Source organism: Narcine bancroftii, chromosome 10 (assembly GCF_036971445.1).
Source record: "Narcine bancroftii isolate sNarBan1 chromosome 10, sNarBan1.hap1, whole genome shotgun sequence".
In the NCBI taxonomy this organism is placed as follows: domain Eukaryota; kingdom Metazoa; phylum Chordata; class Chondrichthyes; order Torpediniformes; family Narcinidae; genus Narcine; species Narcine bancroftii.
Genome location: NC_091478.1, coordinates 92,720,843 through 92,738,689, shown reverse-complemented (window position 1 = coordinate 92,738,689; position 17,847 = coordinate 92,720,843). Strand labels below are relative to the sequence as shown.

Below are 17,847 nucleotides of genomic sequence, written 5' to 3'. Positions count from 1 at the left end.
GAGAGAACCAACTGATATTGACTATGACAGCAATTTTCTGATCTTCTTGGCAAGAATATTTATTGTTCTTAGTACATTTTGTTTTTACTGACTGTAGAGATTCCATGGAGCACTAGAGTACTTACTGCTGCATATGTTTTGGAACACAGGTATTTTACACCAGACATTTAACATTCTGTAGTCTAATGCATTGGTAAATCTATTTACGGAATTTTGAATTAATGTTTTTGTTGGCCATTTTTAGAAAGTCTTAAGACTAGCTGCATAACCAATTTACAATGTGCACTAAAGATATGGTGAGCATAATTCATTTCCTTGCGCAAACAAACCTTGGCTTGATAAAAATGAACTGCCTGCCATTTTTATATCAGCATAATTTTTCAGATTTCAAGTTGCAAAATGTACATCAAACAGCAACATGAAATAAAAGTACACATTTCCCTATGTCAATTTAGTGATCAGATTAGGCCTGCAATCTGGTCCCTTAAGTAGCTCTGCTTCTCGATATACTTGAAAGTGAAGCCTGCTGAATTAAAAGGACATTCATTGATGCAAAACTACGTACCACTGTGACTACGCACGTGAATCTCCAGCGAACTGGCACTGGGGCAGCTTTTGTTGCATTGTGGGAAGGGGCAGATGCGTTCATGCAGTGAAGCCTCTTTGAGCTTGTCTTCTTTCAGTGTGGATGTAGATTTCTGTCGGCTGGCACAGTAATACATCAGGGCCTCTTTGAGCTTGTCTTCCTTTGGTGTAGATGTAGATTTCTGTCGGCTGGCACAGTAATACATCAGGTGAGCCTGAAGGTTTCTTTCGCTCCGGTACCAAATCCCACAAGATTTGCAAGGGAAGATGTCCTCTGGAAAAATCACATTAAAGATAAATATTTGGAGGTAGCATTACCTCTATAAATTAAACAGTTGCCTGATTGTTTTTGGAGCACTTATTTAGTATTCTACTGACTCTCTGGACCATGAAACAGAATGTGTCAGTACAGCCTGATCCACAACACGAATTAATGTTAATTTCGAGACAGAATGGTGACAGGCCATTCCAGCCACAAGCTCATGTTTCCCAAATACATCATGTGATCAATTAATCTTCCAACCCCATACTCTTTGGAACGAAAGGAAACCCATGTGAACATGGGAGAATGCACAACTTTTCTTCAGAAGACAGCAGAGGATTTGAACCCGGGTCACTGGTACTGCAGCAGCTTTGCACTGACCGCTATGCTAACCGTTGCACCCCAATTAATGACATGTTAAGCACTGATGGGTGGAGGTGAGCAATATTCTAAAGCTGCAGCATAAATATCCAATAGACTACCTTCCAAGTTATTATATTAGAAATAACATGGCTAACATAGTCGAGCCAGCAATAGGGAAATCATCAATAGAAACCAATATCTCGCCAGCGCACATCTTTGGATTACCCCAAGACAAAGATTTAATTTCTCTTTGAAGCAACACATTGGAAATTATAGCTACATTTTGATGATGAAAGGGCCATTTAATCTGTACTGGTATCTGTAGTACTCAGAAAAATTATACTGAAAACAAGTACTGTGACAATTAGAGGCAGGTCAGGATGTCAGGAAAACTTTAGAAAAGGATGAAAGAAAAGGGAGAAAATAGATTACAAGAGTAAGCTAGCAAAAACTACAAAACAGACAGTAAGAACTTATAAAAATAGACAAGATTGTGAAATTAATAAAATGGTACATTAGGAAATGTCAGATTTTCAACAAATATTTTCTATATGCCTCCATATTAGAAGACATTAAAAGCATTCAAATAATAGAAAATAAATGGAGAAAAAGAGAAGGAGGAGCTTAAAACAACCACAATTGGTAGATAAAAGATACCAGGGAAATGTATGGATGAACTTCATGACTGGCATGTTGGAATCTTACAAGAAGCAGCTGCAGTAAAAATGATGCATTGATTTTGATATTAATACATTATTAATATTAAAATCAATACATCATTTAGATTTTGGAATGGCCCAAAACAGATGAGGAAACTACAAAAGTAATGTCCTTAATCAAGGAAAGTGCGAGTCACAAAATCATAGACGTTTAAGTCTAACATCTATCATTGGAAAATGTTGGAATCTAGTAGGAAGGAAGAGCAGAGCATTTAGGAAACCATCAATCAAGCAGAGCCCACATTGTTTTATGAAATGCTATTTGACAAATTTATTCAATGATGTCATCAGCGTGGTAGGTTAAAAAGGAACCCAGTAAATTCCAGAAAGCATTTGCTATGGTTTTACAAACAAGTTTGGTGCAAAAGGCAAGAACTTATGGCATTGAGGTTAATATATTACTTCTTTCATCATGGAGAGAGGATTGTTTAATTCACAGTAAACAGAATCTGCAAAGGGATTCAAATATGTTAAACAAATGGTTAAAAACTGAGAGGTGCCTAAATGTGGACAAATGTCAGGCTGTCCACCTTGAGACAATGTACAGAATACAAAAATACTGCTCACATTGAGAGAAATGTTGGAATGTTGCGGGGCAGGGTGCTGCGAGTTCTCGTACATGAAACAAAATGTCTGCATGAAGGTTCAACAAGTAATGAAGAAAGCAGTTTGAATGTTAGCTATTTTTGTAAAGGTAATGGACTTTGAAAGTGGAGAAATCTTGCTACAATTGTGAATGTATTGGTGAAACAAATACACACACATTTGGTCTAATTCAATGAAGGATAGCATGTTATAGGTTCACTTCTTTGATTCTTGATATGAAGGGATTTCTTGTGAAAACATGTTGGGAAGATTGGCCTTAAATATAGACTAAAATTCAACAGAATAACAAATTATTTTATTGAGACCTAATAAGATGGACAAGACAGATGCAGAAAAGACGTTTGCCCTGCTCAGAGGAATTTAGTTGTTGAGGGCAAAGCTTCAGAATGAAGAATTCCTTCTATTACAAGCCACTTTCAGGTGCCAAGAATGCACCTGTTGAAGCTCATTCAAATCTGTGGGATGGTCGTTCAGGTGGCAGCGCTGGCCACCTGAAAAGGACAGCTGCATGGGAGGCGCCTCGGAGCGCACTCCGGCTCTTGTCCCTTCGAGACGTCAGGGTTGGGGTGGTTGGCATGGGATGTCAGCACTGCGCCAACCACCCCAGCGCTGACATCCCACGCCGGCTGCCCCAGCGCTGACAGCCCTTGCCGGGGGGCAGGGGCAGCAGGGAGGGGGGCTGTCGGGCGCCCGCCAGCCAATTCAGGCAGCTGCATTCAGGTGCCTAGGGGGACGTCAGTGCTCTGGAGATGATCCCTCCCGGAAAAGGGTTGGAAAGTGTGCCTTGGAGGCGCCTTCTGCTCTTTCAGGTGGCCTTCCGATAGCCGCACGGGGTAGAATATGCAGCTTTACCTCGGGGTATTTTGGCCACCTGAAGTGTGAGTCACAAACCTGCAGGAATTCTCAAAACAGAGAGCTGTGGAAATTCAATAATTAAATGTTATCAAAGCCAGAATAAACAATTTTTTTGGTGTAAGAGGGATTTGGACACAGTTGGAGGAGGGTGATGTGGAGACAAAAGCTACTGGTCCTAGAATCTGATGAGTAGAGGAAGGGACACTGGTGAATGCAACCCGTTAAAAGAAAGGTGAAGGGTGGATGGGACCAGAAGGAACGCAAGTGGGAGAGGAATCTTGCTGGTGGAATGTATGTGAAAGAGTTCAGTCAGAGGGGGAGGAGGATGAGAATGGGCGGAGGGCTGGGTGGGGGGCAGAAAGTAGGAAGAGTAGATGACAGATGATAGCAACATCTGCAGCCATTTGTCCACAGTGATTGCACCTCAAGCTTATTTTGATTAAGAGTTATAGCAGTACAATAAAACACCACGAGATAATGCCAAATGCAACCATTTTACAGTAAAACCCCTGGTATCCGGCACCTTTCGGGATTGGTTAATGCTGTTTAGGTGCAGTTTCCAGTTGCATGAGATTGCGTGTTGTGACATTTTTTACCTATTTATTTTCTGTGGTTTCTTTTTTTGCCAGTTGCTTGAATTCCAGATACCAAGGATTTTACTGTACCTCCATTTTCACTGTAACTTACTGTTGACAACTGCTGTGGCTAATATTGCAGCCATTCCTGCCTGCTGAGGAAGCAGCTGGATATCAGGATGTAATGAAGCCGGGTATGTGGCTACTTGCTCTGAGCACTCTGCAGCCTCCACTGGCTCCGTCTTAACACTCAGATTCAACACAGGATATTGGGCAGTCTGTTCTGAAGGACCAAGCATTGCTGATAAACATTCGCCTTCTGTGATGGGCTTGGTGGTTTTACACCAGATCTGATCATCTGTGGAACACAATATTCTTTTGTTAAATTAATTTTAACAATGCTACTACCACAAGACCGTGATACACAGAGAATGAGATGCCACATCTGCAGAAAGACAAGGACGCCTTACAAACAGAATCAGGTTTTAAAATACAAATTGCTTTAAAAAGAGAAATTATTTGTAATGACAAAAGGTTGATTCCCCCGCCCCCCCGCCAGAGTTTCCACATTAAGGCTTGTTTTGTCCTTTATTGCAGAAGCACCATTTTCATCCACCACCAGATTTCCTATCAAAACATTTTCTTTAGAAGTCGAAGTTTTTAAAGAGCACAGTAGGTCAAGCAGCATCAATAAGAGAAAAATAATTTTCAATGTTTTGAACATAAATCTTTCATCACCACCGAGAGCAAAGAGGAGATAACTGGTGTAATGAGGCAGGGACCAGTGTGGGATTGGTGAGCCAGGGAGATAGACAGAGATAGTTTATTGGCAAAATAAACAGGGGGAGAGAAAGAGAAGGAAGAAACAAAGGGGTTAGGTAGAGGAGGAGGAGCCATACAGAGTGGGTCGGAGTGAAAAAGTGCCAGTGCTAGAATCTGATAAGGTTGCAATAATGGTACCATGGGAGAGCGGAAGGAACTGGAAAGAGGGGAGGAATCCTGCAAGGAAAATGGTGGTGGAAAAGGATAGAAGAAAAGAGAGGCATGAGAATGGGTGGGATGGGTGGCAAAGGGAACCCAAATGGCACAGGGTAAGGAAAAGGTGAACAGGGAAGAACGGAAGTAGCTTGTAAGAAAGGGAAGGGTAGTTGAATTGGAAAATTCAACGTTCATTCCATTAGGTGATGTTCCTTTAGTTTACATTGGGCCTCACTCTGGCAGTGGAGTAGTTCTGCATGGGAAGGGGAGTTGAAATGGCATGCAGCTGGGAGCTTGGGATGGCCACTGTGGACAGAGTACAGCTGCTCTGCAAAATGATCCCGAATCTGCACTTGGTCTCATTGATGTAGACGAGGCCACATTGGGAGCACAGGATGGAGGAGGCGCACGTGAATCTTTACATCACGTGGAAGAGCTGTTCAAGCTTCTGGATAGTGGTGAAACGAGAAGGAGCAAGAGCAAAGCTTGCACCTCCTGTAGTGATAGGGGAAAGTACCAGGGAGGGAGGGATGAATGGACTAGAGAGTGATAGAGAAAAGATCCCTGCAGAAGGTGGAAAGGAGTGGAAAGGGGTGGATGCAACTGATGGTGGGATCTAACTGCAACTGGCATAAGTGATTATGTGCTGGATGCAGAAAGATGAGGACAAGGGGAAGCCCATCACCATTCTGTTTTGAAAGTGAGGGTGGTTCCCATTCCCTTTCTCCTTGTTTCTACACATCTGCTGTATTTGCTCTCAGTATGAGGCCTTCCATTCCAGGGTATCTGAAATGTCCTCCTTTTTTTAAAGGCAATGAGGCTTCCCCTCCACTATGGTCAATGGAGCCATTTCTTCGAGAATCGCTTTAAGGCTTTCTTGATGGGGGATGGAGATGTACAGCGGCGCTGGGGAAATCAGAAGTCAAAGTGGCGGAAGGCAATGGAAGGTATCCTAGATATAGTTGGGAAGAGAACTGCCTTTGTCTAGCACCCTTCACCTTTCCCTTCACTAATCCTCGACTGGCCCTTGTTCAACCTTTCTATATTATCTTGGACCCTTTATTAACTTACACCCAATTGACCTACAACCCCTGGTATGTTTTGAAGGGTGGGAGAAAACTGGAGCCCCTTGGAAAAACCCATGCAGACACGGGGAGAATGCATAAATTCCTGTCAGAGAGCACAGGATTCGAACTCCAGTCCCGATTCCTAGTGTGCTCACCGTTCCGCTAAACCGTGTATTATATTGACTTCTTCTCTTCATTCTCAGTCCTGACAAAGGGATCTGGCCCTAAACTTCGATAATTACTTTTCTCCCAGAGACGCTGCTTGACCCGCTAAGTTCCTCCAACAGATTGTGTTGACCCTCCAGATTAAACATTTTTGCAGTCTTTCCTGAAGTTTGGTGCCAAAACTAAACTTTCTGCTTTACGTTTGGTCTAAACATGATGATTCAATTAAAATAATTGTATTTCAGCCTTCTTTACATAGAGGTGAACACCAATAATTACTTCCAGTCCCTCTGTGGAGAACTTTTAGTGATCTGTGCTCATGGACAGATAAATTTCTTTGGCCCATCACAGTTTCCAGGTCTAGAAGTTCAATGACACCGAAATGGGGCTTTAGATCGTCAGTTACTTCCTGTTCTTGTGCCAGCTTATGTCTCACATCTGCACTTGTACAATGAAAGGTGGAACCCAGAGGCCAGCTGGAGAACAATGCAATGACCTCCTGGTCTTCCACTTGAAACAGCGCTCAATATCCAGTGACAGAGGGCTAATTGATCTGAATCATGGGCTGAATATGCAATTTATTGGAATAGCTCGGTTAGGCTGTGTTTAAAAGAACACAGAGTTAAAATATGTATTCCAATGTTTTTGCTTTCAATTTAAAGTGGACTCTTGAAATCTTATTTTTAGACTTACCAAGGATAAAAATGAACCACTCTTGCTTTCAGATTTCAGAATATCAAATCCTCTTGCAAAGACACAGGATGATAAGAGTGGCAGAGAGGATCACACTGTTGACGTGATCTACTGGGATTCTTTTCTGAAGAGGGCGCACATAATCATTGAGGATCCCTTCCACCTTGAACACAGCATCTTTCAGCTGCTCCCATTGGAGAAGAGATACAGGAGGATCAGAGCCAGCACCACCAGGCTGAGGAACAGCTTCTTCTCACGGGGAGTGAGGATGCTGAACGACCAAAGGAACTCCTCACACTAACCATCCGAGACTCTCATATTCATGAGATAATATTTATTTATATAGATATAATATTTGTGCTGCACAAGTATTGGTTGTTTGTGTTATGTCTGGTTGCGTGTCTGCATGTTTTACACTGAGGACCAGAGAATGCTGTTTCGTCGGGTTGTACTTGTACAATCAGATGACAATAAATTTGACTTGAAAGCCTGCAACATTCTGTACTTTGTAATGTGTGGATAGCCAGTTGTACTCATGCTCACCTATCACAATAAATAAATGCAATTAATACAATAAAATGTCAATTGCAGTGAATGAAACAAAATTGTGTTATTGTTAATTTTTGGTTAACCAGCTAAACGAAGCCTACAAAAAAATATGATGTTAGAACTCTAGTGTTGAAAAAAAAAATTATTGCAAGGAAAGAAACTGTAAAGCATCAATATAAATTATCAGCAGAAGGGAAGACATGTAACGAACACCCAGTGTGTGATTATGTCAGACCTAAAATATAAAGAATCTAGATTTTGGATATGGAGTAATCTAACTGTTGGACTGTGGGTTAGAGCCAGGAACAAAGATTTGGACTGCAGCATCTCGAGTAAGTTGAAAGAAGGTGGGAACAGAGACAAGAGCTAGAAAAGGTAGACTAGAGGGAAGAAAGAAACAGTAGAATTGACGAGTGAGGAGTGACAGGGGTCTGGTAAGGAGCAGATACCAGGTACAGTGAAACACCTCTCTGGCAAAGGATTAACCAGGAAACAAGCAAACATTATGTATTGGGATTTACTAAAATACTCCAACTATACAAAACTGCTGTCCAACCACATCATACACAGATTCCTAATAAAGGATATTTTCATGCTAACATTCCAAAATATTTTCTACAAATGTGAAGCTTTACCCCTGAACAAGGAACACATTGTGTTTTTTGAATATCCTGACTGGAAATTTATATTAGCAAACAAGGACCAAATGTTTTCACAAATTATGGGATCTGTGGTAAGACTTTACTAAAGGGGAAGAAGAATAAATTGATGGGGAGCCATGAAGGGACAATACTTTCTATTCAAGTTAGCACCCTGAGGCAAACGTTTACAAAGAAGCTGGGTTGGGATGGGAAGTGCAACTTCAAAGTAGCCAGAGAGAGACTGACCCTGATTGGCTTAGGAAAAAGGAAAACAAATTGCTTCCCATCTTAAATAACCCATTTAATTGACGAAGGATTAATGAAAAGGGACTAAATCTTTGCTAGCATTTTGTTAGCAGATTATTGCGAATAAAAGTGGAAAATAAGAGGCTATTTAGTTTTAAATAAGGCTTTTATGTAGCCTTCTCACTAAGAAAACGATTTGGCTGTAAGGAGAAACAGGAGGGAAAGAAAACTGTGCTGTCCGACATCAGGCATTGTCAATCATCCAAGGTCCTCAGTCACTGACACTTGTATTTTCTGGATGTTGAAATCTAAACAAGCTTACACCTTACAACCAACTAGCATTGGTTAAGAAAAGCAGACTCCAGACAGAGTAGGCCTCACACCACATACCCAGGTTGTCCCGTCAGCCTTGGCAAATATTTAACAACACTGAAATGAAATATAATAACCTAAGTTCTCACTTGCACAACCTTCTTCTTAGGTCAGTGGCCCCACTCTAATCAATATGCCACTTTCCTGGTGCAAGTGAAGTATATTTCAAGCCACTCTTCACTCCATCACTCTGGCAAATGGGATCAATGCAAATTCCCTGACAGAGAGGTCTGCCTTCAATTCAATCATACCTCAGAGGCTGGTGCATAAACTGTCCTCCCTGGGACTCAACATCCCTCTCTGGAACTAGATTCTGGACTTCTTGCCGAAAGACCACAGTTGGCCAGGGTTGGTAGCAAAATCTCAAGTCCTATCACGTTGAGCACTGATGCACCTCAGCCCGTTACTGCTCACGCTGTGGATTCACGACTGCACTGCCAGATTTTGTTCTAACAGAATCATTGCATTTGTGGATGTTGCAACAGTAGTTGGCCTCATCGACGACAACAACAAGTCGGCATTTAGAGAGGAGGTTGCGAGGATCATAAAATGACGTGAGAACAAGAACCTGAGCCTCCTTAGGGACAAAACAAGGGAGAGAACGGAGGATTCAGGAGGAGGATGGTCAAGCACTCTCCACGACACATCAGTGGGTCCATCGTGGAGAGAACGGAGTTATTTGGTGTCCATATAAAGGAAGACATATCCTGGACCCACATCACCTCCTCATTAGTGAGAAGATGCAGCAGCAGGCTATACTTCTTCAGGAGGCTGAGGAGAGTAATGCCCCACTGGGACAACATTTCACAGGAGCACAATTGAGAGTGGAGTGAATCACAAAAATATGTAAATACTATGATTGTAGGACAGAATTGCTATGGTCTTGCAGCTTCCATAGGAAGTAGAGATATATATCCAATGTTTCGGGCCCGAGCCCTTCTTCAGGGGAGAAATAAAAAGCAGACAGGAGCCTGAATGAAAGAAAAGACAATGGGAGGAGTACAGACCAACAGAGAAAAGATGTTAATTGGATATGAATAGGAGACAGGAGAGGGGAAAGTTGAGAACTGACTGGGGGAGGAGGGTGTTTTTGGTTCTGTGCAAGAAGAGCTGAGGGAAAGAGAGACAAGAGGGAAAGAGAGATGGAGTCAGTTGGGGGGGGGGGGGTTGCTAATGGAAACAGGAGAAATTACTGATAATGTCATCCGGTTAAAGGGTTCCAAGATGGAACATGAGGCATTATTCTTCCAATTTGCAGATGGTCTCAGTCAGGTAGTGCACGAAACCATGGACCCTGTCAGCAAGGGAACCAGGTGGGGAACTGAAATAGGTGGCTACTGGGAGATCCCATCTTTGCTATGGACAGAGCCAGGGTGCTCAACCAATCTCCCAGTCTGCATCCAATCTCTCCGATGTAGAGGAGACCACAGAGGGAGCACCAGATGCAGTAGATGACCCCTGCAGATTCATAAGTGAAATGATGTTTCACTTAGAAGGATTGCTTGTGGCCCTGAATGGTGCTGAGGGAGGAGTTGTGGAGCCAAGGGGGCGATTGGTGGGAAGGGATGAGTGGATGAGGGAGCCAGAGAGGGAGGTCCCTGCTGAATGTTGAAAAGGGAGAGAAGGGATGATGTGTGTGGTGATGGGTTCACATAGAAGATGGCGGAAATGGTGGAGGATGACATGTTGGATGTGGAGGCTGGTGGGGTGATATGTGAAGACAAGGGGAATCCTGTCCTTGTTGAGCGTAAGAGTGAAGGGGGCCAGGGAAGATATGTGGGTAATGGAGGCAATTGGGATGAGGGCTGAACTAATGGTGCTAGAAGAGAAACCCAATTGAAAGGCCTGTCTGGCTGCATCATTGTGTGGTACAGATCTGCAAATCATTGGTCCAGAAGTCAATACAGAAGATTATCAAAATGGCCTAGAAGATCACTGGGGTCTCTCTTCTGTTGACAACATTTATCTGGAGTGTTGGTTAAAAAGAATCATAGAAGAGCCTTTCCATCCAGCACAGAGTATTGTTGAACCACTACCCTCAAGAAAGAGGTACAGAAGCATCAAAATCAGGATTTCCAGTTTGGGAAATAGTTTCTTCCCACAGGCTTTGAGATTGTTGAACTGAGTAAATCATCTCAAAATAAATATATAGATTTATTTTAAATGGTATCTTCATGTATATATGTGATTATTACATACTGGTATTATGTGCAAGTTTCTTCAGGTTTTATACATGCAGTCAGAATGATAATAAACTTGAACTGAAGGTTTGGGTTCTGACATCCAGGATGTCTCAGATTTGCATGTTCAACTGAACATGCTCTGAAGTCTGAGACTTTCTGAAACACCTTCTGATATCTGGTACCATGCTTCCACCCAAAATCTTAGCAAGATAATATTTTATGAACTTCACCATGTAAACAAACAAGTTTACTTCTGCAGAACAATGCAACTACAATAGCAACATAACCACAAAGTGTTATCAAAACCCATCTAACATGCTATCAAATAAATCAAGCAGTTACACATTTCTGTTCTCTGCAGGCAGCTCAGGGACGTACAGGTGCATGCATCCTTGAAAATAAAATGGTACCTTTTTAAAAGTGACCCGATGATACCCTGTGGGCAATCTGGGTTTATTGAGCTTACTTGATTACAGAATCACAAATGGCAATGAGGAAGCATACAGGAGGGAGGTGAGCTTGTTGAGTGGTGTCACACCAACAACTTTGTATTCAACATGAGCAAAACTAAGAGCTCAGTAGTAGAGGGTTAAGAACTTCAAATTCCTGGGTGTCAACGTCTCCAAGGATCTGTTCTGGAGCCTTCATGTCAATGCAATCATGAAGAAGGCCCGCCAGCAGCTATACTCTGTGAGGTGTTTGAGGAGATTCGGTATTGTCACTGAAGACCCTCGAAAACTTTGACAGGCTGGTTGCATCACTGTCTAGTAGAGGTGCCAACGTTCAGGACAAAAAAAAACTTTAGAGGGTTGTTAACTCAACTTGATACAGGCACCAGACTTCACTCCATCGAGGACATCTACAAGAGGCAGTGTCTTAAAAAAGCAGCCTCTATCCTCAAGGATCCCCACCAACCAGCCCATACCCTCTTCACTCTGCTACCATCGGGAAAAGGTACAGGAGCCTAAAGACGAGAACAAGGACAGCTTCTTCCCCACTGATCAATGAACTAAAGACACTGCCTTACTTTGCACTATTTTTATTTACTTATAGTAAGATGGTTTATATGAATGTTCGCACTATGAAGTTGCTGCAAAGCAACAAATTTTGTGACTTGTTCATGACAATAAATTCTGACTCTGTATCAGAGAAGTAATTTCCAAGAGCTTGTTTTCTTAAACTAGCCAGGATAGTTTTACCTCTTGAGAATATTAATATAGATTACACAATGGTAAGTGAGATTGCAGGAGTCAACGCGATGAGAAATAATAGGGCCAGGGAGCCTTAAATCAGGAGTTTCTTCTCTGTAAAAGTCCTGTCTCAATGCAGATTTTCATAATTTATGTAAGTAACCAGTTTCAGAAAAAAAATGATATTGTTATCAACCACAAACAAGCTTTCTGCTGGATTTAGTATCACAACATAGCAGAGCCAATCAGAGTTCACTGCAAACTGCATATCTAATTCAGGTTTAGGATGTGCCATGCTGGCCGGACACAGTATTTTATCCTGGCCACTTTGATTCAGTGTCTGCAGGTGGTAATTGTGCTGAGTGGATACTTGGCCAGGAAAGAGACATGGGAATTGACCTGAAATTGGAAAGTTATGCTCAGTGCTGATCTCAAGATTGATTTGCTGTCAGCAGTAGGGTTTGATATTTGGCAAGGGAATGGATGGCAAATATTGGCCATACTTGGGTGTGTTTTCAAATATACTGGGGAATCATGGCTTTGGTCCAGTGCTAGTGGCAGGATTTGATCTGGGTGAAAAAAATCCAGATGCCATTTTGTTTCGGGCTTGGATTGCTCATCCTTGGACATCCATTTCACCTTTGTTCCAGTATCATGGTGAAGTGGAGGTATCCTCCCTGGGTCTAGATGGAAAATAGCTCCAAAATTGGGGAGCTTTTTTCTCAGTCTCAGTTCTAAGATTCTAGCAAGACTTTCCTCAATGTAACATACTGCAAACCCTTCCAGTTTAGGTTTGGAATTCAGTGTGGGTTTTTGATTTGGATTGGATTCATATTAGCTTTGATGGGGGGGCAGTAGTGGAAAATAAGGTTTGGTTTTAGTTTTGAGCCCCAGCTGACCTCTGTAATGCAGCACTGCTGGCTAACTGCAGATACATAAATCTTCAAACAAAACCTTCCAAAAATTACTGCGCACCACCGACTGCAATGGGTCTGGAATACCGATGACATGGACTTCCTCAAATTTATGTTGGGATTTGCTACAGTGCAGGAGGCCAAGCACAGAGTTCATTGTCGAAAATCAACTCGAAGCTCAGGCTGACCCTTGTGGACTGAACAGGGGTGATTCCATTTCTTGATCATAAAACTTCCTTCTCTCAGTCATTTAAATATTCTAGAGGATTCCCACTTCATTAATATTTCTTCAGGATGACTACTTAAAGAAATTCAAGGCAGTTTTCCCCTTCCAAGCTCTGCTCACCACAGCTCCATGCTCTCGGTCCCACTAGCTATGGAACATTTGTGGGGAAGTGCATGTGCAACAAAAACCTTCTGTCTTCTGTTCTCTACTGAGAACAAAAGCCAGTCCAACACTAAATTTATTCAAAAAGCGATAGAAAGAAAGAATGGGTTGAGGGTGAAAATAGCAAAGAAATTAATTTAAATACAATTTACAATAATTAAAGCCTAAAGGAATGAAAACCCACAAAGGAGTTATTTTTTCATTTGCTTGGAGTATAACGGCAATAATCACTGCTATCAAACTGCTAAACCATTATTTCAACTTGAGATGAAAACTTTCCATGACAAATTTTATTCTTTAATAACCAGATAAGTATAACAGGGCTGTAACATTCAACAGATCGTAAATGGGATGACAGAAAGCAAGAATTTTGTCATTGAAGCAAAAGGTTCACTGGCATAATGTGGACACAACTTTTCGATATTCATATTCAATAGTCCCTTGAAGTGTTATGCTCATGCATGTAAATAATGAAGAGGGTTGTTGCCTTTCTTTCATTTCAAGAGCAAAATCTAGGCCATGATGCCTAAAGCTACTGGTTGCAGATGAAAAGATTTGAGTCAACCAAATTCCCTTTTCTGCACACAGCATTACAGGATGTTTAACAGCACGGCTTTTGCAACTGTCTGCCAGTAAAGAAATAAAGCTGCTCCATTTTGAAGCATAAACATTGCAGCTATTTAGAATTTTCAAATATCCTTGTTTAATTAAAAAAAATTGTTCATTTTCAAACTATAAGAGTAACAATAAGTTTAACAAATTGTCATTTAAAATCTATCCCCTTCTCAAAAATATTTATCATCAATACACACCTTTGCAGTAGATGGTACAATTAGCCGATTCTTCATCCACTGTTATTTTCAGTTGCCTTAGCCAGCATCGTTCCTCTTTTAACTTCAGAGATGCCGCAACAGGCTGTAAGGGAAGCCAATATACAGTTTAGGAAACATTTTTTTAATTAAAAAAAAAACAAATTTGGAAGACTGTAAAAAAAAAATCAAGATTATACCAAATCTGCAAAAAGTTTGGTTAAAATTTTTGATTCATACAATGTATGTGACCCTGGACCAATTCAGCACCTCTCTCAGAGAAACAATTTCATTTGTGCAATGTTAAGGTTGTTACGGTAAATGCTGTCTAAAATAGAGATTCAATTGTTAAACCAAGAGGGAAAGTCAGAATGAGTCAAGCTACAAAATTGGCATTGGTGTTAAGTGGAAATCATTTTGCATTATTGTCAAATTGGGCAATGAACTCCATGTAATATTGCAATGTTTTTATTACATGACAATAAAGGAATCTTGAATCTAGACTGCATACATCTGCATCTTGGTGCTAACAAATAGTTAATCAAAGATGGGGTTAGTTTTAATATCTCTATTCTTCTCACCCAACAAAACCAAGTTTTCTGTGTAAAATACACCAATCAGCCACAAGATGGCACCAATGATGGGTTTATTCTTGCATTTCGTTCAGAATTTCTTTTGCTGTCTCAATAACTTCACAAAATACAATCAGAACCATCTCAGATTTCAAAATGAATTAACAACCGAGAGATCTCCATATTTAAATGGCCGAGCTGGAATGCTCACTGTGCATCAAGAATGAGGCCTACTAAAATTGTTTTTTTTTAATAAAAGTAAATGATTGCACATCAAGCAAAAAAATAACATAGATTTGAATGACACAACTCATAAAAGCCAAAGGATAAGTAAACAAAATGCTATCGCAGTCAAGCTGTTCAACAGCAGTTGTCCTACAGTATTCCTGCAACAACAATTTCCAGTGCAAATACATTTAGATCCTGATATAGATCCTGGATCTATATCCTCACTGATCAAAAGGGCTACATCAGAAATGACAAGACATTACTAATGGAAATGATAGGGGACCTACGTTGCAATTGGCAATCTACCAGAGTAAACAGGGATGCTTATAGGTGAGGAAGATTGTTAGTATCAATAATATTCTAGTAAAAAACATATTGTCTCCATTAATTCAAATAATACCTTCATCAAAGCAAAGCAGAAAGTAAAACACAATCAGTCCAAAGCTTTAATAGTATCATAATCATGAAAAGATACACAGTTTCAGGCATGGAATTATGACTATATAAAGACAATATCAGTCATGTGGATTGTGTTCAAGTTAGATTTTTACAGGTGAGAGGGCCTCCATTAAATCATACATTATTTTAATAAAGATTAATGCAAATATAACCCAATGTAAACAGGAAGAACAAATATATTCTGTCAAGACACTTTGCAACCTTCTGGAAATTACAGTGAATTTTTCAACTAAAGGTAAACTACTCTCTCATCATTTTGCATTACAAATAGCTCCCCCTCTCACGACATTTAACTTTAATTCTTAATTCAATGTCATTTTAATTTAGACATACAGCTTGGCACAGGCCCTTCCACTTATGAGTCTGTGCCTTCCAAATAACCAATTAACCTACAAACCCTGAACGTTTTTGGAGGATGGGAGGACACCAGAGCACCCCGAGGGAATCCAGGCAGACACAGGATTTCCTTACAGACAGTGTTGGATTTGAACCCAGTTCGCTAGCTCTGAAATAGTATTGCGAGCTACGCTAACTGTGCCACCCTTCTGTACATTTTTGGAGGTTGGGATTAAATGTCTATTAAAAGTCTCCTTAATGTCAGCCTTCTGTCATGTTGGGAAGAGTATCAGGTTTGGTTGATTTACAGAGAAGAGACTTGAAACAAGTGTAACAATTACATGTAGCTTTAATTAACGCACAGGAGACAAACAGGGGACAATGTCAAATGGTACTTGATTACTATATTATTTAAACAATGATATAAACATTTACATTGGACCCAGGTTAGGTTCCGATACCAGTGGCCACCTTTAATCTACATGTTCATCCACATGAGTATATACTCTACAGACAGGGACTTTCACATACACCCAATTCCCTGTACCAATGGGGGTGTGGCTTTCTGAATGTACTGATTTATCCATGTACTATGGCTTAGCTTCAGTGTAGTGCCCACCTTACCCATGACACTTCCAGCGATGTCCACAGGAGTGACCTGGTATGGAGCGATGTCTATGGCTTGGACTATGAGGCAGAGAGAAAGAATGTGCTATACATTGATGTTTTATACAGTTCTGATCTGGGTGTTTAGCCAATAATGCCACTAGATTATTTAAATTAGCCAATGGCAACGTGTGCACTAATGGGTGGCCAGAGTCTAACCTTGATTGGCAGGTGATATGACTTCCGAATAAGTTTCAGACAGGTAGGACACATGACCACCCACAATCCACAATATTTCAGACAGGCAGGGAGGCCATGTTTTCCTCCACAATCCACACCTTCACGACTCTCATCGACTGACCAGCCGTAACCTATCATATAGGCACTTTTGCCTTCCACCTCACTCCTTTCTTCAGTTCTGAGGGTGGAGTGAAACCTGTCAACCCTCCAATTTTGCCCTCCCCCCATCCTGCCACAGGTTGTTGACCCAAAAATGTTCACTACTTTCTCTTCCCGCAACACAGAGATCTTCCACCATTTCAATTTTGTTTTGGATTTTAGCATCTGCAGCTTTGTTTGTTTTTAATCCAATGGAAATAATTTGATACAAATCTTAAGTGATAGAAGGATACAAGTGCAAGAAAATTGTTACAGTGTCATATTTTCAGAAATACAGTATAATGAACTATATAGTCCTTCAGACTTTTAATTTTTTTGATCTTTCTCAGTGTTTAATGCACCAAACAATTTACATTAATAGAATCTGGGTACCAATGACAAACAATCAATAGATGTTGCCCCTCCAAAATGCATTAAAAACTTGCCGCTGTGTTTGGCAAAGGAAAAAGTTTAAATCCTGAGTCTTGCTGTTACATCTGCTTCTGAAATTACTCAATGTTTGGACAATGATGCTGATGTCTGCAATCCTGAAATCTCTCACATCCTTTTCCAATGAATGTTAATGATGGTGAAAATTTTAATCTGGGATGATCCTCGAGCTGTTGCTGAGCTGTTGATATGAAATCCAATTATGCAGCCTCAAACCAAGAACGACAGTCATCACTGAGAACTCATCAGTGCAGTAGCTGGTGTTCAAATCCAGATGCAATATCCAACCTTCACAGGAAAAGCTAAATTCCACCAAAAATAAAACATCTTGTTTATGCATTGGAGAAAGCTTGGCTTAGCTTCAATATGCTCAACTAGACATAATTATATTTCAAGAAGCAAATTATAATATAGGGGCCACCAAAATAGTTTTACTACATTTGTCACGAAAATCAGAAAAGTTAACAACTCTCTCTTCTTAACTATTTGCCCCCTTTGGGGATGATCGGTGTGGAGAATAAGATTCCAGTTGGACAAGGCTTTGCTCTAAAGTTAAATTCGGACTTTTCAGGAGAAACATGAGGATGAGCAAGTATGTTTCCACGGAATGCTGCAGCAGTTAGTAGGCATGGATTCCATTGTGATCTATTGATAACCT

At 40.8% G+C, this 17,847-nt stretch overlaps 1 protein-coding gene across 12 annotated transcripts in view; it reads right to left on the bottom strand.

Moving 5' to 3' along the window:
* zfpm1 (zinc finger protein, FOG family member 1) overlaps positions 1 to 17,847 on the bottom strand; it is a 210,196-nt gene that overhangs the window by 15,118 nt on the left and 177,231 nt on the right. For all 12 annotated transcript variants that reach the window (XM_069901848.1, XM_069901842.1, XM_069901841.1 and 9 more), the window contains 3 exons: positions 14,164 to 14,266; positions 4,078 to 4,323; positions 566 to 859 (listed from right to left, as the gene is read on the bottom strand). In XM_069901848.1, coding sequence (XP_069757949.1) covers positions 566 to 859; positions 4,078 to 4,323; positions 14,164 to 14,266 — 643 coding nt within the window. The remainder of the gene's footprint in view (positions 1 to 565; positions 860 to 4,077; positions 4,324 to 14,163; positions 14,267 to 17,847) is intronic.